Raw genomic sequence first — 23,457 nt, forward strand, 5'->3', positions numbered from 1 at the left:
TCAGACAGGCTTTTCCTGCTGGCCAGCACACCTTCTCGTGTGTGGCCTATGGATTTGATGTGTGGCCTTTCTTTTTAACAGAGAAACATAAAGTATGGAGAAGAGAACGTTCTCCAAAATGGTAACTTGTGGAGTGGAAAGACAAATGGATTTAGAAGAAACTAACCTAATTGTGTCACTTACTAGTGGTAGTCATTCACTTCTCCGAGTCTTACTTTTTGTTCTCTCTTAATGGACATAATTAGAGTCAACCCTCCTTGATCCACAGGTTTTGCATCCATGATTCAGCCAGCTGCAAATTGGAAATGTTGGGAGAAACAAGTGCATCTGTACTGAACATGTGCAGACTTTTTTTGTTTTTTCTTGTCTTGTTCCTTAAAACAATGCAGTATAACCAGTCTGCAGAGCATATATGTTGTCTTAGGTATTGTAAGTGATCTAGAGATGATTAGAGTAAAGGAGGATGTGAGTAGGCTGAGCATCCACAGGTTGAGTATCTCTGGGGGTCCTGAAACCACTTCCCCACAGATATTGAGGGAGCATGATGTTCTCTCAGTCACTCACTAATTCATTCCATTCACTCTCTTTTTTTGTTCATTTATTCAGCGATTCTTTGGTTTATAATCATATCTATTTGTTGTAGAAGTCTTTGTTGACTACCTAATGTGTTCTTGGTGCTCTGAAGACTAACTTATAGGGTTTTCAAAGATGAAGAGAGATAATACGCACAAAGGAGTATTGTGTCCTGAAAAACGCTCCCCTGATATAAACACGATCACATTTGTGCATCTCAAGAAATTCATCCTAGTGGATCATCAGGTCATGGGATATTGGAGCTGAAGGGGGCCTCCCTGATTGTGAAGCCATGCATTTGCTCTGAGCAACTTAGGAACGTACCTGGACTCCCAGTGTCCATTCTTGGCCAGCGGAATGGAAGTGAGAAAAGTTCCACTTTGTCTTTTTCGCCACTCAGATTATCTGTGAACTCTCAACCTGCTGGTTTTCTAGAGCTGCCTTCGTGGCAGCACCTTCCTGTGCACTTGATAGTTGGGAACACGTGCTGTGTGTTTCTACTAGTTCCTTTCATGGTGACCCAGATAAAGGCAGAGGCTCTGTCTTTGCTTCTTTTAACCTTGATGTCTATGAAATGTTAATGGCCCATCCTTGTGCGTTCAGTCCCTGATGGACAGCCTCCTGTCCTCATTGTTTGCACTGGGCCTTGTTAGCAAACATTTCCATGTTTACATGCCCATCCTCTCTAGTGGCCATGTCTGATTTGTCTTTGTATGTCTGGTGCCTGGCCTAGCACTTGGCTTTGGTAAAACCCTCCAGACATGTTGCTGTTGAATTTAAGGGGCAGGTATGGCAGTAAACTTGCTGGGATTAGTTCAGTTGTCCATGTTCTTCTTGGAATTTACCTTCCATTTTTCTTTAATGCTTCCCTTGATTTTCTTTCTCATAAATCATTTGAAAACCAACTAACTTATTATCTTCATTGTTATAGTCATCTATCAGATGTGTTTCCTTGATCTTATCTCTTATCTGACAACTTCCATTCCACCTCTATAGTCTTGAGTTGTCAGTAGCTTTGAGATCCCTGGCTTGGAAGGCAGGCAGCCTCCTCTAGGTTCTACTCTGCTACTTGTTTGCTGTGTTAGTACAGTGGCAAGTAACTAATCTCATAAGCCCCTGTTATCTTCTCTGTAAAAGGATTTTAACAATTGTGTTTGCCACGTGGGATTGTTGTGAGAGTTACCTAAGCTCATTCATTTGAAGAGGTTAGTACCATCTCTGCATATAGTGAGCACTTGATGAATGACAGCTCTTACCTTTTATCACCGTGGTTACTGCATCATCAGAAACCAGGAAGCAGTTGGCACAGACCTGGATCTTGTTGCTGTTCTCATCTCCCATGAAATGTGACGGAATCACAAAACGTGCAGGAGCGGGATTCTTCTGCTCCTAATCGATTCCTTCCTTCCTTCCTTTCTTTTTTCTTTGGATTGAGTCCAGGGCCTCATGCATACTGAGCTACGCCCCCAGCCTACTGATATCTTCACCTGTGGAAATTTAATCATTTGCACTTTTTCATCTGTTGGGCTGTAGGGTGCAGACCCATGAAGGTTTTCTTTCTTTGAGTATGAAATTCTCTAAGCAGCAAACTTCTCTGAAGAGGGATGAAGGATTGGATTACCTTTTGGGGACATTTCAACAGATGGCAAAACATATTTTCAGCCCTTACCTCCTCAGACAGGCACATTTCTCTGTTTCTGGATGACATCTGTTAGACACTTAACCCTTGATGAGGATGTTACCAGTATTTCAGTATTTGTCTCCTACTGCAAGGACTTGACTTTGCCTTAGAAAAGAGGGAGAGTGGGGCTAGGAATACAGCTCAGGATGGTAGAGTCCTTGCCTCACATGCATAAAGTCCTGGGTTCGATCCGATCCCCAGCAATACACACACACACACACACACACACACACACACACACAGGCAGAGTACTCCAAGCAGGGGTGGCTGCAGTACTCCCTAGCCTGTCCGTGACAAGCCTGGGGCCAGACATAGAAGTGCCTTGCTTTCCTTGCTTTGTGAGTTATCTGGGAGCATCAGTGCTTTCATGATGTCAAGGACCCAGTGGGAGCGATGTTCAGGGTCCAGGGTGGATGCTGGAAGGTGGAGGCAGGTGAGAGATCTCTGCCTGATTCCTCACCAACTCTTTTCTTCTTCTTCCCCTTCTCTGTCTTCCAGGTGTACGTGTCTTATGACTACGGAAAATCATTCAACAAGATTTCAGAGAAACTCAACTTTGGTGTGGGAAATAGCAGTGAAGCTGTGATCGCCCAGTTCTACCACAGTCCTGCAGACAACAAGCGGGTAAGGAAGCCGTCCACCCCAGGCTCCTGATTTCAGGGACAGTGTTTTGGAAAGATTGCTGCTCTGAGCGGGGCTGGGCAGCGGAGCCCTTTGTGATCCTTGCAGCATGACTTGTAGCTAGCCACTGTGTCTCTGCTAACCTGGGAATTTGTGACAGAGTACAGGTGGGTCTGTGTATAATCAGGCAGGCCAAGTACTGGTCAGGCAGGATTTCCAGACAAACAAGGCCAACTTAAACCACAGAAAATCTGCCAACCAATGAACTGCTTGATTCCCCCGTGGCAAAAATGTTTCTCAGGTACATTTGCCATCTACTCCCAGGCTTCGGAGAGCAGCTGCTGAACTTTTGCTTTTGTTGGCACCATTAGTATGCATGCAAGGGTGTGTGTGTGTGTGTGTGTGTGTGTGTGTGTGTGTGTGAGAGAGAGAGAGAGAGAGAGAGAGAGAGCCCGTGCATGCGCATGGGGCATGGGCTGGCACGTGCCTGGGTGCCTGTATGTGTGTGTGCACTTCCCCCACCCCAACCTACAGGAATATAGAGAAGGAAAACACTGGGCAGCCCTCCTGAGCCGCCCTTTGTTTTCCCAGCTGGACTGCCTGGGGCTGTGTGTCTTGGGTCAGAACCTGCAGGCGACTGGATTTGGAGGAAGCTTGACCCTGGGCCCCAGGCAGGTGGAGGGGAAGCCCAGCAGCCTGCCTGGCATTCCTGCTGGTTTGGTGACTCTTAGCTCAGGAGAGTTGTATTTGTTTGCTCTCTTTCCCCGCTCTCCCCAGGGCCAGTGGCTTCTCCTGGGGAAAGACCTTTTGTAGAGAAACTCCTTAGGAGGAAAAGCATTCTGTGGGAGGGGAAGCTGCTGTTTTCTGCTCATCCAGAAAGGAATGAGCAAGCAAGATTGACAGGGTCCTCACTCCTTGGTCCCTGTGCCTGCTTCTCAGGTTGCCCTTGGTCTCCTAGCAGGGCTGCATTCAGACTATTTAGCAACTGTGTGTGTTCTTCTGATTCCCTACCCTGGTGTGGCAACTGGTGTGGCTGGGCCCCTGACCTGGCCAGAGGGAGCTGGGTCCAGGAGGCTCCCCACTAGGCCAGACATTAACCTTTCAATTGCTGGTCTCTGTGGAAGTCCTGGGGGCAGGGTCCCCACCTTTGGGGCTTTAGGTAGAGCCAGTTCGGGGTTTCCTGGCAGTGACTGTTTACCAGCTGGTTACAGAACATTAAAAAAAAAAAAAAGGTGATAATGGTTAAATATCAGCCCTGCCTGATGATCTCAGAGGGAAGCACTGTTAGGTGCAGACTTCCTCCTCTTATCCAACTCTACTCTAGGGTGACAGAGCAGTTTTCCCCTGAGATGAAAAGCAAGGACACGGTATTGGGGGGACCTGGCTATGTCAACCAGATGACTGGCCTTTTTGTGCCTCCCCTCATGGCCTGTGGCCAGTGAAGCCTTGTCCTGGTGGTGGGGGAGCCACCCACCTGGGCTCATGAGAGGTGAGGAGCTTATCTAGGGCCTGGTTGCTGGCTGTGCTGCCTGTCTCTGGATGGAGCTGTGTTCCCTCTGCCTCTAAAAAAGCAGATGATACTTGGATTGCTCACTTTATCAGGCTGTCTTATGTGATTATTGTTATTACCATTATATTTCCACATCATCTCAGAGCTACCTCTGGCTGGAGTCATGGCCTTGAAATCGCCCTGTTGTCCCTTTGGACGCCCTTTTCAGCTTCGCCGGGTGCCCCTCCCACAGGGCACAGATGTCTACAGGCAGGGCTGTCTTCCTTCCTGCCTCTTGTAGGTTGTGGTGAGCGGCTGCTAAGACCACAAGTCAGAGGAGTTGGGAAACCGGAAAGATGATGTTTTGGGCCTACACGAAGAGCTTTAGTACAGGCAGAGGATCAGGGCCTTTGGGAGCATCAGGTCTGCAGAAGGGGTAGAGCAGGGCCCCGGAGTCGGAACAGGAGGGGGAGAAACCTGGGGATGATTGCAATAAAAGAGGTTCAGGTGGTGCATGGTGAGATGGGGGGGGGCATGTGTGTAGGCCATGTTCTGTCAGCCATGCAGGGTGAAGCATCTTAGATTTCTTCTGGGGGAGCTGGAAACTACTTTCTTGGAGAATTTAATGGTAGTTGGTTGGACCTGAGGCCTGGAGCCGGTGGAGGAGGGAGGCAGCCCTCCCTGCAGTTTCTAATTCCCCAGAGAAGGCTGTTACCCTCCCCAGACATCTCAGGAAGGAAGTGATGACTCTTATTGTGCTGATTGCTTTTGTTACTTTTACCTTTGTCCCCTGGAAGGCAAATCACCTCACCAGACCTACCATTTCCTGAGAAAAATCACACAGACAGGGTGCCTCCCCGTTGACAGCAGGGTGCTAGGCCCAGGCAAATCACCTGTGTAAAAACGTTCCTTGGGTTGTCAGTGCTTGAAACTGTCAGAGCTGCTCTGGGAGGTTTAGATGTCAAGAGAGGGCCTCCTGGAAGTCTGAGGGGATGTGTGCCTGTGGAGGGGACAGAAGAGGTGAGGAGGCCACAGGCTGTGGTCTGTGGCTCTGCCTGGTAATGGAGATGGGATGGTTGTGGGGACATATGAGTGTTGTGGTCTATTTTTGCTCTAGCCTGCCATCCGATTTCCCTCTGTTGGTCCCCTGTGTGCGGTTCCCTGAACCAGTGTGCAGCTCCAGCCACCTGGCAGTTCCACCAGCCTCCCAGGCTCCACTGATCTGCCAGGCAATATCTAGCTGTATCTAGGGCCCTTTGAAGCCCCACTGAATGCAGTGGGCTTCAGAGCCTCAGTCTCCACACAGGCGAGATGTGATCATGCTTTTCTCCAGGCAGAGGTTGGTCCTGGGCAAGTCTAACCAATACTGTTTCGCTTTCTTCCTAGTCACTTCTCTGCCCTTCCCCCTCTCATTGGACTCTCCAGGTTTCTTCACTCAAAGCTGGAGAAAGTCACTTGTGCTGATATCACGTAGATACACTTTGTAGCTAATTTATTATTTTTTCCAAAAGTATTTGTATTTTTCAGTGGAAATGTAGCTGTAGCCAAAGGATGGCAAAATATTCTGTGGAATATTATGCAATTGCAAACAGGGCCAGAGGAGTCAGAGTAGGAGAAGATGCTCCTGAGATTACCTAGTTCTGAAAGCAACACTCAGGGCACCTTTGAGGGGTTGGCCACCAAGGAGCTTGACAGCCAGGCAGTAGGAGACGTGAGAGCAGGGTAGGGCATTTTGAGTTTTCCTACCATGTGCCTATGTGACAGTACATAGTTACAGGGTGCACCAGAGGGCGTGGGGAATGGACTTTGCTGTTGAGTGGAGGTAGGGGGTTCTGTGAGGTTGGGTCAGAGGAGTAAGTCTTCTTGGCATACATAGGATTAGGAATGGAACTTCAAGGATAGGCACACGGATATCTTTAGGTATAGCAGAACAGGTAGGAGCCTTCTGGCAGGAGGAAGGTGTGTGCAGAGGCTTCAAGGTGCCTGCATGTGGTTTCTGTGCAGGATACTCAGGAGATTTGACTCTCAGGAGTTGAGTGTTTGCATTGAACTGCTTTGTAATGTCATCTAAAGATGGAGGGGATTTTTCTTTGCCTTGAGAACAGTGGGGAGCCATGGAAGAGTCTGAGTAGGGGAGCAACTGAGTAGTATCTGAGGGACATACACCTGCCAGCAGTAGGCATGTAGGGTCGGAAGCCAAAGATTCAAGAGTCTAGAAGGAGAACCATTGTGGCCACGAGGTTACTCAATCACTCAACCAAACTCATACCTTCCTCCAAGTGTTTCACACCCTGCTAGTCCTGGGAGACACAGGATGAATAGAACCCGGTGTCTGCCTCCAGTTTGCTCACAGTCTTAAATAGGGCCACAGGCCATGCTAGTAGAACTAGGTATAAAAAGGAAGGCATGCACACATTTTGAAAAAGACTTTAGAGGAAAATAATGGACTTCCAATGGCTGTTTGAAAATGAGGACTGAAGGGAGGGAATAGAGTAAAAACTTAATGCCTGGGGTTGGGATGTAGCACAGAAGGATCTTGGGGCATAGGGAGTGAGAATTAGGTTTTGTTGGGAAGGTGTTGAAGAATTCAGTTCTGGACACAGTGAAATATCTTGGTCCATCCAAGAGTAGAAGCTAAGAAGATCAAGAAAGTAATGAAAGTAGAACCTCAGTGAGAAGTCAGACTGTATATGTGAAAGTCATTTTATTAATCTGTTTTTCTTTTCTAAAACAAAATGCTTGAGGCTGGATACTTTATAAAGAAATGAAGTTTTACTTAGCTCACAGTTTTAGAGCTGAAAATCGAAGAGGAGCCCCATCAGTTTGGCCTCTTGACTACTTCACATCATGATAGATGGCCTTATTGTAGGAGCAAGTGTGAGAGGGATATAGAGCATGTGGTGTGACAGGAAACCAGACTGTGAGGTGAAAACTACCTCAGTACCCCTAGGGGCAGCATCCAAGTACCCTTCATGAGGTTCTGCCTCTTGAAGGCCCCACTGCCTCTTAACATCAGCACACTTCCAATTCATGGATCCTTGGGGGTCGCACTGCAAGCAACCACAGCAGTCACATGATGTGTGTTTTCCAGGCAGCAGTCAAAGCCCTGTGGAAGGATGAGCCAGGTTAGCAAAGGATGGAAGAGTCACGAGGTGGCAAGAGTGCAGCGGGCTGGAGGTGAAGGGACCTGCAAAGGAGAACCAGGTCTGAGATGGTCAGGGGTGGGGCAGAGAGAGTTGAGTTGGAAGAGGGTGGTGGAAGGTGAGGGAAGAGAATTTCCAGTAAAAACAGGAGGACTGAGTTAGGAGAGGAGGCAGGCAGATGCGTCAGATAGTATAATGGGAGACTGACCATTGAATTCAGGAGATGATGACACCTTTTGGTTGGAAGAAGACAGAAGGATTGATGAACTGTTGAGATGGGCTCTGCACTGGTCAGGTGTGGGTGTAAGGGCTTCCCGCCCCTGTGTCATCTTGGGCAGCTAGCCACTGTCACTCGAAGCTTCCGAGTCCTCGTTATTAAAAGGGATGTAACAGCACTACCCCAGGCCCTGAGCTATGGGTGCTAAGGGGAGTAAATGAGATGAAACATGCAAAACCTTTAGCTCATTACTTGGCACATTCAAAATGCTCTCGAAAAATTTTAGCTGTTATCATAAGCAGCAATAAGTTCTGTGACTGGGAACATGATGTTTTTCTTTTTTTTTTTTTCCTCAAGATTCACAAATGTGATACTGCTGTAAACCACGGCATAGATTTCTGGAGAACTCTTTTCAAACCGAGAACACTCCCTTCCCCGGGAACCCAGATGGTTCGGGAACTGGAAGATAGGCTATTTCTAGGGAATGCTTTTCATGGCGAAAATTATGATGATACTCCTAGATCATAATTGTTTTTATTACATTGCATTTGCTTAGAGTAGTTTTTTTTGCTTTGAAAACATTTACTACCTTTCCGTTAGATTTAATTAGGCTTCTGTAGAATGTGGGGATTTACATTAGATGCTGGGGAGGAAACCAGAGGAGGACACACAGTGAGCTCTTCGGAGGCGTCTGGTCAGGATTTGGGGAGAGTGTGGGAATGAGGAAGGAATGAGAGCATGTGAAAGCCACGTGGGAAGGAGCGTCCAGTGGTTAGTGCAGCCCAGCTGATGGCGTGCAGAGGCGGACCTTGACCTGGATCAGGTATTCTCAGAGACTGTGTGTCCACTGGTGGAGTCCTTCAGATTGGATGACTTCTAGAATGACACGTTTTGGGTGGAGCTGGGCCCTGTAGCTCTGGTTTCTGGTTCATAGCCTGTCTCCTGGACCACCGTCCTCCTGGGGGGCTGGCCCCCAGGTCTTTCATGTGCCCTTCAGGCTTATTTCCAGTTATTTCCTCAGGTCCTCAAGGCTGTCATCAAATCCATGTGATAATTCCCCCCCCCCCCCTTTGTGCCCAAACACAAACAGCGTCAGACATGGAAGTTCCTTCCCTGTGGAAGTCTTGCCTTGTCACCTCTTCTGTGGAGTCATTGCCAACGTGAATAGGTTCTTCTAGGACCCTGCCTTTGGTTTCTCTCTTAATCTTGAATTATGAACTAGGTGAACTGGCTTGTGTCTACTAGGTTGCAGTGAGGAAGGAAAGGATCCGGGCTATTCATGTGGTACCCCATCCTGTAGTCCATGGTGGGTCCCCAGGACACCTGTGAATTGACTCTGTCTCATCCTGCCCCCCCAGACAGCTCTGAGGCTGCATCCGCTCTCTGCACAAACTTGTTCAAAGTCACAGAAGCAAAATAAGGCAAGGTCCTGCTCATCAGAGCCACTTCCTGCCCTGATCCTCAGAGCTGCCCGGTCACCTGGTGTAGTAACAAGAAGGGGCAGCTTCTCTTCTTAGAAGGATGTGATCTTAGTGATTTTCTTGGAAAGACATATCCCATAGGTGCTCAGAGCATGCAGGGAGAGACAGCAGTCTCATCTGTGTTCAGCCAACAGATAGTTACCCTCTGATTGTGACCGAGTGACCTGCCAGGAAAGGCTTGCTCAGCTTCATTACCTGGTTAAATAAGCTCCCTGTGGCTTCCCCCGGCCCACCACCACCCTTCTCCACTGAGTCTGCCCTGGTGTGGACAGCATTCTTTCATTGCCAGGGGAGGCTGGGAGATGGGGAGATGTGAAAGCCAGTGCCCTGTGACCTGCATGTGTCAGCACATGGGTTGGGGAGGCGCTGGGTGGCTCTGGCCGGGTGCTGCTCTGAGTACCTGTTTTCTCTTGCAGTACATCTTTGCAGATGCTTATGCTCAGTACCTCTGGATCACTTTTGACTTCTGCAACACTATCCATGGCTTTTCTATCCCATTCCGGGCAGCTGATCTCCTCCTCCACAGTAAAGCCTCCAACCTCCTCCTGGGCTTCGACAGGTCTCACCCCAACAAGCAGGTAAGACAGCTTCCGGAGCTCAGTCGTCTGGGGTTCCTGGGATTTTCTCCTGGGCCTGGGTGGATGGTGTGTCCTTTGGGTGACCTCGCCTCCTGCCCCTCCCTCCTCCTCTCTGAGGCTTAGCCTTTGGAGCTACTGTTTCACTTCCCACAGCTCAGGAAAGGGATACCCCCGGGCACTCTCCTCCAGCACTTGGCACCCAGCACTTGGCACCCAGCCCTTGGCAGGCCCTGGGACTTAAACACCATGCCCCTTTGTTAGCCCTCGGGGTAAATCGAGGCCCTGGAATTTAATCAGAGAGGGCTACCTGGGGAGGTCTGGAGTCTAAGCCCTCTGGGACCTCTTGTCACATTTCTTCCGTCCTCTACCTCATTTGTTTGTTCAGGTTTTCCAGAGGTGGGGATCAGACCCAGGGCCTGGCACATGCTAGGCCAGTGCTCCGACCCTCCGCCCCACCCCGAGCCCCACCTTAAACACACTGCTTTTGCCTGCCACCTGTTTGAAGTCACCTTTAACTTTGATATTCTTCCTTTGTGTTGGGGGCAGGCACATGGGTGGAACATAAATGTGTATATTTTCCTCTTGGCATCTAGGTTTTTGTAGGAAAGCTAGCAGGTAAGAAGAGAGGCTGAGTAGATATATACCTCGAGGCGAAGCTTGCCAAGTCAAGACTGTTGGTCAGGCATGAGACTCTGAAACCTGTAGAGCTTGTATGAGGGGACTGATGAGGAGCCGCGAATGTTTTTGTTCAGAAGAAACTTGGAACATTTCTTTTGCTTTGTGGGATGTTTAACCAAAACACAGATCTGTTTGCCTTTGCTTGCCTTTAGGAGTAACCCAGACTGGGCTGGGTCAGTTTACCAGGGGAGGTGGATCATTGTTATTTTTGGTCTCATGGTTCCTAATACACATTTGCTGGGGCCAGAGAAACCCTTGGGTCACATTAGTAGAAGTCAGGGGACTTTGGCAAAGACACAGGCCTTGTCTGTGTGTTCAGTTGATTCCTTTTGGTTTTCTGTACTTGGCTGATGTCGTCTGCTGTCAGCTTTGATTTTGATGACCAAGGCTCATTTAGGGTTTTTATTTCTGGTGCTAGGGCCTTGTGCCTACCAGGCAAGACTCTACCCGCTAGCTACATCCCTAGCCCAGAGGTTTTCTTTTTTCTTTCTTTTTCTCCCCCCCTTAAATTGAGGTAAAATACATGTAACATGTATTTTCCTATCTTAATCATATTTTCTGTTAATTGATATTAAGTATGTTCGTATTGTTGGACAGTGTTGCCACCATCCAGATACAGAATTCTTTTTATCTTGTGAGCTGGAACTCTGTCTCCATTAAATGTTGACTCCCGAGCCCTCTCTCTCCTGGCAACCACCATTCTAATTTCTGTCTCTGTTTTACAATTCTAAGTACCTCACGTAAGTGGAATCATACCCAGTTTGTCTTTTTGTGACTGACTTATCTCACTAAAGCATATGGTCCTCAAGGTTTATCCATATTCCTTTTCAAGGCTGAGTAGATAGCCCATTGTATGGATATACCACAGTTTGCTCCTCTGTTTGCCCCTTGATGAACACTTGCATTGCTTCTATATTTTGGATATTGTAAATAATGCTGCTATCCATTACAAGTTTCTTTCTTTCTTTCTTTTTCCCCCGTCACAGTGTTGGGGGAAATGTTTGCACATGCTAGACAAGTGCTCTACCTCTGAGCCACATCCCTAGTTTGGCATTACAGACTGTTTAAGGATACTATTTCCTGGTCAAGAAATACCATTAACTGTGGGCTGGTCTTGAGTAGAATAAGTTTCTGGTAATCCATAAATGGAAGGCAAGTCACATTCATTTTTTTTTCTTCCAGTGCCTACCAATGAAGAGTGCAAAGGTGCACATCTGTCCTTCCCTCTCTGTCTGTTGGCTCTGGAGTGCCCTTGCAGAGTGTGTGCTGTTGAGGTGGGGTTTTAGGGGGCTTTGCCCAGTGGTTCTGTTCAGATTGTATGCAGTTCTCATCTCATGGCCTCTTGTCATTTTGGTCTTTGCAGCTATGGAAGTCTGATGATTTTGGCCAGACCTGGATCATGATTCAGGAACACGTGAAGTCCTTCTCTTGGTAAGTTGTGTCCTCTCAGAAGTCCTGACGTCTATCCATCCTTTCTGCACTTCCGGCTACCTCGTGATAGACAGACCTTTTATCCTCACCTGTAGTGTGAGGCATTTAGCTCAAGGAATAAAATTTCCAGGCCCAAGAATTAGCACTGCAAGTGTAATGAACTCACCAGTGGGGATGAGGAAGGAAAGTCGCTCGTGAGAGGAATGGGAGAGCTCTTGCATTTTTCATCCCCTCTGGGGACTCAGGGGAAGCTTGAGGCTCTTGCGTGTCATGTCATAGAGCTCTTAAAATCTTTCATTTTTAGAGCATCATCTCAGGAGTGGGGATTTTCCTCTCTATAAAATTCAGGCATTTGTTCACTTATAACATTTAAAAAAAAAAACTCTGCTAAATATAAAACCTAGATACTTTAGGGTATAGGAAGTTGAATAATGTATGGATATGGTTATTAAGGAGAATGTAGTTTAGGAGGTAAGAAAAGACATATTTCAGGTATATAACTTGAATTATGAAAGAAGCACAGAAGTACCAGATAGAAAGAGAAGCCATAGAGGGATCGTGCCTTCCAGAAGGGAGGCCCATGGATGGCTTCATAAAGGTAGTTGCCCTCCATCCAGGGTGCACAACAGGTAGGGGGGTAGCATGGCAGGAGTGGAGGAAGGAATTTCAGACAGGAGCAGGGTGGCATGGGCAGACGTGAGGCCATGGTACTTGGGTGCAGAACACTGGCTCTTCTATTTGGACTGGGTATTGGGGAAGTTTGAAAAGGGGAATTGGTATCCGAATCTACAGTGCTTGAGAAAGGGATTTGACTGAGTTCTGGGTACAGTGGGGTGCTTTGGAGGTTATTGAAGCTGATCATGCAATATGTTTCTGTCTGGTTATTTCCACTTGGCGTAAAATAGGCTGTGCTTCAGGAAGGACAGTCATTTCTGGTCATGCTTGCCTCTGCCCTTGTGCCATGGCAGTGATTCAGTGTATGACCTTGAACACGAGTTTGAGTGTGTGCAGTGCACGTGTGAGACAGCTTTCCAGGGGCAGGATTGTGAGGTTGGGGGGTGTATCTGAACTGCTCTTCCGCCCTGTTCACATGGGTGACTAGAAAACTTAAGGCCTCCCAGACTGACCCTTGGCTCTACCACCCTGAGCCAGCCCGTCGCCTCCCTCCCTGTGTCAGTTTCCAGCTGGTCAGGGCAAGGAGTGTGGAGTCCTCACTGGCTCCACCTGTCACGAGTGCTGTGGGCCCCACCCTCAGCATAAGTCCCAGGTTGACTGCGCAGCTGTTCCTGTGCTCTGCTGCCACTGTCACCCAGTCAGTCCTGCAGTCAGTTCTCAGTCCACAGCAGATCTGTCCTGCTCAGAACAGGTCACACCAACTTGTTGCTCCTCTGTGAACCCTTTTGATGCACTGAACTGTCATTTCTCCTGTGCATTTCTACCGCAGGATGTGTTTTCTCTGCCTACAGTGCTCCTTTGTAGGATGTACTTGCTGCTTATTCCCTGCTTCATTAGGTACCTGCTCAAACAACTCCTTTTAAAATGAGGCCTCCCCACAGGATCTTATGTGTTGATTTGTTTACTTAAAATAAATTTTACTGTGTGTATTTAAAGTATGCAATAGGATGCTATGAGACAGGCATAGTGAGATGGTTACTATAGTGAAGCGAATTAACATAGTTATCCTGGTGTGTGTGTGTGTATGTGAGAGAGAGAGAGAGAGAGAGAGAGAGAGAGAGAGAGAGAGAGAAAGAAAGACAGACAAGAGCTGCTAAAATCTATTAGTGAAAATCCCAAATGTAATAGAGTATTTTCAAGTATAGCCCTCGTGCTGTACATTAGGTCTCTGAATTTGTTCATTCTGCACACCTGGCTCTTTGTATCCTTTGACCTAGGTTCTTTCCACCCCCATTTTATTCTGTCTCACTCTATATTTGACTTCTCTTCATTTTATCTATAAGTGAGATCATGCAATATTTTTCTGTCTGGTTATTTCCACTTGGTGTAATGTCTTCTGGGTCTATCCACATAATACACGTCTCCTCCTTTACAAAGGTTGAATACTATTCCATTGGGTCTGTCAGTTTCTTCTTTCTCTTTTCTGTCAGAACACACGGGTTGTTTTCGTATCTTGGCTGTTGTGAATAATACTGCAATAAACATAGGTCTCCACATAGCTTTATGAGGTGGTGCTTTTATTTCCTTTGGGGTACATACTCAGAAGAGAGAGTGCTGACTCATATTGTAATTCTATTTTTTAATTTCTTAGGATCCTTCTTACGGTTTCCACAATGACGGCACCAGTGGGTGTCCTACAGACAGAGTTCCAGGTTTCCTTTTCTCCACACTATCCTCAACACTTTTCTATCCTTTGTCTTTTTGATAATAGCCATTCCGATGTGTGTGACGTGACATATAAGAGTAGTTTTGCATTTCTGGGGATCCTATTTAAAATTGCAACTATTACCCTATTTCCAACCTACTATATTATATTCATTTTTATATAGCACTCTTTAGTGTTCTGACATACAATTATTATGCATATTAATTATCTTTCATAGAACAAAAGCCGCCCAAGGGCAAGGATTTTTGTTAGTTTTATGCACTGATAAATTCCCCCCAAATTGTGACTTTGGGAGACATTGCCGGTTTTTTAATGGAAAGTATCAAATTTATGCTTAGCAACTTAGAACAGTGTCTTTCTTCACAGCTAATGCTTTAGGTAAGAATTAGTTTTCTCATTGTAGCTTTAATTTGCATTTCTCATTATGAATGAGTTTGAACATCTTTTACTTGGCCTTAAGGATCATTTTTTTTTGTGTGTGTATGTGTGTGTGTGACATGCCTGTTCATGCCCTTTGCTCTTATTTCTATCTGATTGTTAGTCTTTTCGTTATTGATTTCCAGAAGCTTTTTATATCTTTGAGGTTAGCCCTTTGGTTGTGATATGGGAGGTTGTGTGTGTGCACATTTATATTTGGCGGTTTGTCATTTGTCTTTCAACATTTATGTGTAGTTTTAGTTCTCATTAAATGGCCCAACATGATATAGATACATGTCTGTTCTTCATTTAAACCTGGGTTTAAAGCTGAGTGTCTTGATGTTACTTCCTTAGTACTTGAGAATGGTGAAGATGAAGCTGGTACAGGGAGGAGCCACCTTCTGACTCCTGTGCACTTCCTTCATAGAGGGAAGCTGTTTCTGATCCCTTTGTCATTTCCCTGAGCAGAGGTTGGGGACCTTAATGAAATGATAACTGAAGTATCATTCAAGAGCAGTCTTTACCTAAGGAATACCATTCTAACTTTCATTTGCTTTTAATTTTAAGGGAACAAATTGATCTTTTATTGGTTTATGGAACTAATGGAATTAATTAATTAGCAGGACCACTAAATAAATTCAAGTTTAGGAATTTGTTGTATTTTACCTTCTGCAAACATGCAGGTATCTTAGAAGGACCTGGTCTATCTACATGTCTGGCATTGGGATTTCAGGTTATATTTGAGGGACATCCTCCTTGGAACCATAATAAGTGAGTGTCATCTGACCTCTCAGTATCATTACATTTATTCAACCATGCTTGGCAGCCTGGGAGCAGAAGGAGTGAGAAATGCCAATGGTTATGTTGTGCAGAGCTGGAGATGGGCAGCATAAGACAGCAAGATACCCATAAGGGAGGGACTCCAGGATGCCCTTCTCTTCTCCCAACATTGTGTTTGAAACTCTGTATGAAGTAATGAGATCCATTCCAAAATTCACCCAACCTGAGTGGTTTTACACCTTTGTCAGAGTTAAAAAAGACACAAGGAGCTTGAAATTGAATGTGATGCACAGGGGCGCGGCACCCCTGAGGGATTGGAGGTGAGACTTAGGATAGTGCTCACAGATGGCGCTGGGATTGGAATTTCTGAATTGGAGGCAAGGAGAACAGGAAGCAACTATGAATGAGCCTAAGAAATTGGAAGACAAGGTAATGGCAAAGAACAGGAACTTGTATGTAGGTGGAGCAACTTCCAGAAATGGGAGGTCCAAATATGGGACGAGTGTCCCAGTTCTTTCTATTTCTACATGTGGGCCTTCTCTTTCAGCTAGGCAGGGAATAATACAGAAGAACTCATCTCAAAATACCTCAAGAAAGGTTCCTTCCTCTCTGCCTTTTAAAAACCCCAGCAGCCTCATTTTAATTTGCATATCCTCTAGGCTAGAGGAAGTACTTTAATCAGTACTTCTAATTGTGGAAGAGAAGAGAACATGCCACCAGCCACCCACACTGAGCATCTGATAATGAAGAATAGATTTCTCCCACGTTAGGACCCAGGCTGCTGGTTTCTCCACTACTCTTCTCAGAGTCCAGATTGTAGGGTAAAAGTCAAGTCTTCCCCCCAAGGTAGATAGAGGCTCTTTTTCTATTTCTTATCTTTCTCCCCCTGCTTTTTTTTTTTTTTTTTTGATGTGGTTAATGTTCTCAACAGCCCATCTGTGAAGGAACTCGAAATGATTGCCTCCATTATTCTGAGCACCATTGCCCATATGGAGCCAGATAAAGACTGTTACCTCTGCCTCTCCTCAAGTCATCACCCTGAAAGCTCCTCGTGAAGCTCTCTTCCTGACTTTTCAACTCTTTTTCTCATTTGCTAAGTGTCCGCCTGGTGTTGGTGTCTTTGTGAATGTTAGGAAAACGTGGGCAGGTCAGTTCCCTTCCCAGCTGCCACATGGGGCCACTTTCCGGGGATACTTGTTCAGAGCTGCTTTCCAGTGTAGTCAACCTTATCATTCTGCAGTAAGAATCTGTCATTATGGACAATGGATCCAGTGCAGCAAGTGTGAGTTCAGCTGGGAGCCTAGTAGGCTGAAAGGCAATCTGAGAAAGGACCTTTGAGGGCATCTGTGCTTCCTCTGGGAAGCTTGGACAACACATGTACTCCATTGTGTTTGAAGCTCTGTATGAAGTAATGAGATCCATTCCAAAATTCACCCAACCTGAGTGGTTTTACACCTTTGTTAGAGTTAAAATTGAATGTGTTGCTCGTGTTGGGAGAAGAGAAGGGAGCAGTAGGAGAAAGATTCTGGGAAGAAGGAGCTTTGAACTTGATCTTGGAGGAGAGTAGGATTTAGTGGGGTGATTAGAGTGTATGCTGAGGGTAATTCTGCACAGGGTGTTGTGTCTGCAGAATCACAGAGGCCTCCCCTTTGAAGGACATCAAGGATATCAGTGTGTATGAGAGAAGGCTTGCAAAGGCACCTTGCTGGAGTTGAAATGCACTGGTAGGATGACTCCAGATGGTGTGAATCAGTGACGTCAGTGGGGAGCAGAAAGGACAGGGACCCTGGGACAGAGCAGGTTCAGAGATTGCTAATGTGGTTTCCTCTAATGCTGCATCTTCTGAGGATGTAGCATCTTGGGAAAACTCTCCTTCATTCCTCAGAGGTTCTTAACTTGAGGCTAGAAACTTGCTGACAACCTCAAGCAATCCATAGTTTGTTTATTCTGAAATACTCCACCTTATGCTTTTCCTTCTTTTTGCTTTTCATGAGCAGGGTGAGAGCTTGCCTTGAGCTAACTAAACCCACGATGCTTTGGAAACAATGGTAGCGACACAGAACACTTTGCAGATGGCAAGTCCTCTCCCTCTATGCCGAGCCAAGGAACAAAGGGATATGTTAGAGGCACAGAGAGTATCATTTGTTGCTTGTAACAAATGATAGCCCTAGATTCTAGTTGATTGCATGGCAAAACCTCTATGCCTTCAATGATTAAATATGAAAATGATAACACCTTTTTCCCCCTCAGGGGAATCGACCCCTATGACAAGCCAAACACCATCTACGTGGAACGACATGAACCCTCTGGTTACTCCACAGTTTTTCGAAGTACAGACTTCTTTCAGTCCCGGGAAAACCAGGAAGTGATCCTTGAGGAAGTGAGAGACTTTCAGCTTCGGGACAAGTACATGTTTGCTACAAAGGTGGCGGTAAGTTGAATGCCTTCAGAATAAACTCCTTTTAAATTTCCTTAGCAAGGTTTGGAATTCTGTAGGCAAATAGGTGAGTTTGCATGAGCAGAGACTGGCTCACATGCTTAGGGTAGCTTGGCTGAAGGACTGTGGACATTGATGAACGTCTCCAAAGGGCTTGGAGGTGCTGGGAGGTCTGAGGAGTGGAGTCATCGAGGACAAGCACTCCGAGTATCTCCAGGCTTTAGAAATTTGGTCCTCTCCTGGTAGCCAAGCCTCCTTGACAAAGACATGTTTTGAAATCCCGATGAAAGGAACACAGAAAGGAGGGGTGGAGCTCAGTGGCTTTTTTTCTCTTAATCCCACTGCCTTATTTCCTTCAAATTTAGACCAATTTCTTTGAGATTTTTTTTGACACATTCATTTACATGGCTAATAGGATGTGTAGTCATTGGCTAGTGGGAGTTAATGCTCAAAGAAAAGCAGTAATTAAGCTTCCAGCTGTCAGTAAGTAGCTTAACTCTCAGCCTTTGGGAAAATCTTCCCCTTGATTTGATGTGTTGGAGCCAGATGCTGAAATGGAGGGCTTGCTCATTTAAAACCAGAGTTGATTATTTAACAGGACTTGCTGTGAAACTATATCAAGTTCACTCTTTTATTGCCCTGGTGTAAAGGAAAAAAACCAGACTCTGCCAAGAGTATGTTGGGCCACCAGCCTGGGCACTGTAGGCTTGCTTTCTTAATAGCATCCATTTTTTCTCTGAGTCAGGCTCTGTTGAAGCCCTCTGATACCTGGGACGTTACCCTGCTTTCTGTCACTGTTGACCTTAGGGACTGAAATCAGATGTAATGCTTTCTTCCAGGTTCTCATTTATTTCTGTAATTAGTAGCAGGCCACGCAGAAGTGGTATGGTTTCATAGATCCTACCAAGGTCAACCCTCTTGGTAGGATCGATGGTAGAGAGGGGGCCTCCCCAGCAAGAAAGCAGGGAGGAAGGCAAGGATAGTGAGAGAAGGTATGGATGCTAAAGGCAGGAGGCATTCCCCACTACGTCCCCTGCAAAACATTTTTTTAAAACCACTGAATTAGGGCTAGGGTTGTAGTTCAGTGCTTGCCTAGTGTGCGTGAGGCCCTGGGTTCACTCCCTGGTGCTGCAAAACAAAAACAAAAACAAAAATAACCCAAACCATTAGTTGCCATATGCATGCTTGTAATCCTAGCTACTTGGGAGGCTGATGTAGGAGGATCTCAAGATCGAGGCCAAACCTGGCAACTTAGGGAGACTGTCTCAAAAAGTTAAAAGGTTTGGGGATGTAGCTCAGTGGTAAAGCACCCCTGGGTTCAGTACCTAGTACCAAGTTAAAAAAAGAATAAACTGACAATTTTTCTTTTTTTAGACTGTTTGCATTGACTAATAGACATTGCATCACTCCCTTCCTGCCCTGTCTGCTTCTGTCCATTTCTCTTGTCTCTCTCTCATGGGTGGGTGTGTCTGCGCATACACACACACACACACACACACACACAGCAGCCCAAGAACATAAGATGCTTGAATTGCCTTGTGCAGGGATAGCTGATGGGCATTATCAGATGGAAAACAGGTCCAACCATTGGGCCTTGAGACCTCCTTGGGCAGTCCTGAGTTCCAGTACCATCTAAAATGTTGTCTCCAGTGGTCATGGGCCTTTCTGTGTGAGTTCTTTGAACCTGGAGTTATTATATGGTTTAATATTATATGGTTTAATATGATCCCCTGGTTTGTCTTCCTTTTCGCCTGGGTTAGGTCTGAGCAGAAGAGCTGTTGTGTATTTCTGTCACCCTTTTATTTCCTGATCTCACACCTAAGGGTTTAAGTTAAATCTCTTTTGGAGCCTTTTGTGTCTTCCATTCCAATCTAACATCTATGTCTGTGGGTCTAGCTGACTTATAGAGTACCTGTGTCGAGGTTTTATTGCTCCTGGTCATAGGTAAAATCAGGGGTCTTGTCTATTTTGCTGTTCTGATCATCTCTGATACAGTGCCCAATGTCTTGCACAACACTTGGTACACAGCAGATTTGCAGTAGAATGGAATGAAGGCCACCTTGTCTACCTAACTTAAAAAGCATAGACTGGTAGATTTTTGTTTTTACTTTGGTGGGTGGTATTATGTTACTGGTACTTGAAAGTCTGTTGTCAATTCTATGTGGTTTATTTATCTGCTGCTGATAGCAAAGTGGTTGTAATGTGTTGGCCTCTCTCTCCTGGATGTGGACAGGCCTCCAGGTTCCGAGGGCAGTAGTGTAGCTTGAGTATGATATGCTAGACCACTAAGGGCAAGTGTTTCTTAGAGTACCTGCAGCAGCATCACACAGGGACAGTTGTGACAAATGCAGATTGCAGGGCCCACATGCACTCTCCCCCCCCCAAGTATCCCAAAGTTTGAGTCACCAAAGTTTGAGACACTCTGTCCTGAGGCCTTCTGTAAATAGAAAGTTCACACAATAGTCAATTATAAAGCCAACAGAACATTTCTCAAAGGATGAATTGATGGGAGAAGTAACAACTGGCAGTGGGCAATGAAATGGAGTTTTCTAGTGGACTGCTAAAGCACAAGGATAAACAGAGTTGGCCTCCGTGGGTTAACTCTCCCAAGGGAGTGCTGAAGCTTTCAAGTGGAACTTTATCTAGGGTCTGCTCACCTCCAAGGCTCTGTGGGTTTAGGGAATTTTTACTGGGGAATGTTCAACAGATTCAAAACAAATTTGGAAAATCAAGGAACTAATTTTACAATCTCAGATGGTTGGTTTGGGGTTGGTCACAATAGATAGCTGCTTCCCTCCAGTGCCATGAATTATAGTCCTTTTCAAGTTACTTTTTAAGTCCACCTGGAGACAGCCACCTGGGCTCTGGAAACTGGGTCTGGTGCCCAGGTCTTTAGAATCTCCTGGTGTTCTGTTTCCCTGCTCTGTCTTTACATGTGCTTTTTATCTGATGCCCTCTAATTTTCTTATCCCAAGTTTAATTTTTATTCCATCAAAATGGTAGGGCCATTAAAGAAACAATGAGGTAACTTTGTGATCTGTTAATTTGATAATAAACAACTGTTAGGTTCTTTCTGGTAGGTAATGGTAGTTGCCCAAGAGGTTGAGGTGGGTGAGGATTAGCTGCTACTTTGCAATCTTATGATCGGATGATGGAGCAAGCCAGACTTGGGCATTTCTTGCACAGATGTGTATCAGTTAACAAGGACATGACCTGTGGATTTGTTGACGCCTTCTGTCCTTTTAGGTGATATAGTCTCCTACCTTACATGATGCAGACTCTGTGTTCTAGAGCAGTCACTGACCAGTGATGGCCTACCACCTGCTTTTGTTAATAAAGTTTTATTGGAACCTAGCCATATTTATTTGCTTATGTGTGGTCTCTGGCTGCTTTCATGCCCCAGTGACAGAACTGAACACGCAATATGACCCACAAAGCCTAAATTGTCTACTACTGGACCTTTAGAGATACAGTCTGCTAACACCTGTTGTCGGTTACCCTTTCAGCAGGCATCAGACAACCAGAATCCAAGGTCTTGACAAACATCATACAGATACAGTTCATGTTGCACGCCTTAAATTGTCATGCCTGATAATGTCAGGGTGGTGTCTTTAGAATATTAAGGCGATTCAAATATCTTAGATGCCACTGGTCTCCCAAGTGAGAATCCATTTGTATTTTCATGATTCTGGCTAGCCAACCACTATTGTTACTGTTGAAACTCATTTCTAACCCTTATTCTAATTTAAAGTCTCTAATGTTGATCAGAGATAACAGAAAAGTTTAGTAACTGCCTTAGGGTTCTGATCTTCCCGATTAGTTTGCTGATTAAAACGGGGTATGAGTTTTAGGATCATGGACCAAAATTAAGTATTGACATATTATTTGAATTGTGATATTATTTAAATATATGCACCTATAAAGCCAGGTATAAGCACCTAATGCCTATAGCTCTTTTAATTGTCTTATATGACAATTAAATCCAAAGAGATTAAAAATAAAACTATAATAGCAATACATTTGAAATTAATATCAATTTGTTATATCACCTGTATTGAGATATAATTTATATATCATAAAATTCTGCCTTTTTAAGTTTAAAGTTGAATGATTTTTATTTTATTTATAAGATTGGACAATGATTATTACTACTAATTCTAAGTATTTTTATCACCCTCAAAAGAAACTCCATACCCTTGATAATTCCCAGCCATTGACAACCACTAACTTATTTTCTATCTGTAGATTTGCCATTTGTGAAGTTTTGGTGACTAGTTTCTTTCATCCATGTTGTTGCATAGATCACTTTAATCTTTGTTGTTGTTGTTCTAGGGATTGAACCCTAGCATCCACTGGGATACATCCCCACCCCTTTTAATTTTTTATTTTGGGGTAGGTTTCATCAAGTTGCTAAGGGTCTCACTAAGTTGCTGAGGCTGACCTTGAACTTGAGATTCTTCTGCCTCAGCCTTCTGAAATGCTGGGATTACAAGCATGTGCCACCATACCCAGTTACTTCAATCATTATAAGTAACTGAATGCTATAACACATTTTATTTATCCATACATGAATTGGTAACCATTTGGGTTGTTTCTAATTTGGGGCTATTGTGAGTGGTATTGCTGGGAACATTTATGTGCAATTTGTGTGGGGGTACATTTTTGTTCTACTGGACATGTACCTAGCAAGCGGAATCCTTGGGTTATATGGTAATTCTCTTTAACTTCATGAGAAACGAAACTGTACTCCAAAGTGATCACACCATTTTACATTCCCACCAGCAATGGAGAGGGTCCAGTTTCTCTACATCCTTGCCAACACTTGTTATTGTCTGCCTTTTTGATCACGGCCATCCTAGTAAGGGTGAAGCGATATCTCATTATGGTTTTCATTTACAATTCCAGACGGCTAATCACATTAAGCATATTTTTCATTTACCTTTCGGCCATATATGTATGTTCCTTGGACAAATGTCTGTTCAAAACCCTTGTCTATTTTTAAATTGAGTTTCTTGTCTTTTTATTGTTGAGTTATTTCTTTATTTTATATATAAGTACACAGTTTGCTAATATTTTCTGTCACTCTGTGAGTTGTCTTTTCACTTTTTTGTGATAGTTTCCTTTCCAGCACAGAAATTCTTAATTTTGTTAAAGCCCAATTTTTTAACATTTGTTGTGCTATTGATGTTTTATCTGATAAACTATTACCTAATCCAAAGTCATGGAGAGTTCCTTTTAGATGTTTATATTTTAGCCCCTGTAGATGTCTATAATTTATTTTTAATTAATTTTCTATATAGTTTGAAGTAGGTGCTCATCATTTTAAAAAAATATGTGAATAACTAATTGTCCCAGCACCAATTGTTTAAAAGACTATACTGTTCCCCTTAAACTGTCTGGGCCTCTTTCTTGAAAATTTTTTTTTTTTTTTTTTTTTTTTTTTTTTTTAAATATTTATTTTTTAGTTCTCGGCAGACACAACATCTTTGTTGGTATGTGGTACTGAGGATCGAACCCGGGCCGCATGCATGCCAGGCAAGTGCGCTACCGCTTGAGCCACATCCCCAGTCCCTCTTTCTTGAAAATTAAT

At 44.9% G+C, this 23,457-nt stretch overlaps 1 protein-coding gene across 1 annotated transcript in view; it reads left to right on the forward strand.

Annotated features, from left to right (window-relative positions):
• The window catches only part of Sorl1 (sortilin related receptor 1), a 165,111-nt gene that overhangs the window by 22,092 nt on the left and 119,562 nt on the right, over positions 1 to 23,457 (forward strand). The window contains exons 3-6 of the mRNA XM_077796964.1: positions 2,753 to 2,878; positions 9,622 to 9,783; positions 11,825 to 11,892; positions 17,681 to 17,861. Of these exons, the coding sequence (XP_077653090.1) occupies positions 2,753 to 2,878; positions 9,622 to 9,783; positions 11,825 to 11,892; positions 17,681 to 17,861 (537 nt within the window). The remainder of the gene's footprint in view (positions 1 to 2,752; positions 2,879 to 9,621; positions 9,784 to 11,824; positions 11,893 to 17,680; positions 17,862 to 23,457) is intronic.

The sequence above is a fragment of the Urocitellus parryii genome, chromosome 4 (genome assembly GCF_045843805.1).
Source record: "Urocitellus parryii isolate mUroPar1 chromosome 4, mUroPar1.hap1, whole genome shotgun sequence".
In the NCBI taxonomy this organism is placed as follows: Eukaryota; Metazoa; Chordata; class Mammalia; order Rodentia; family Sciuridae; genus Urocitellus; species Urocitellus parryii.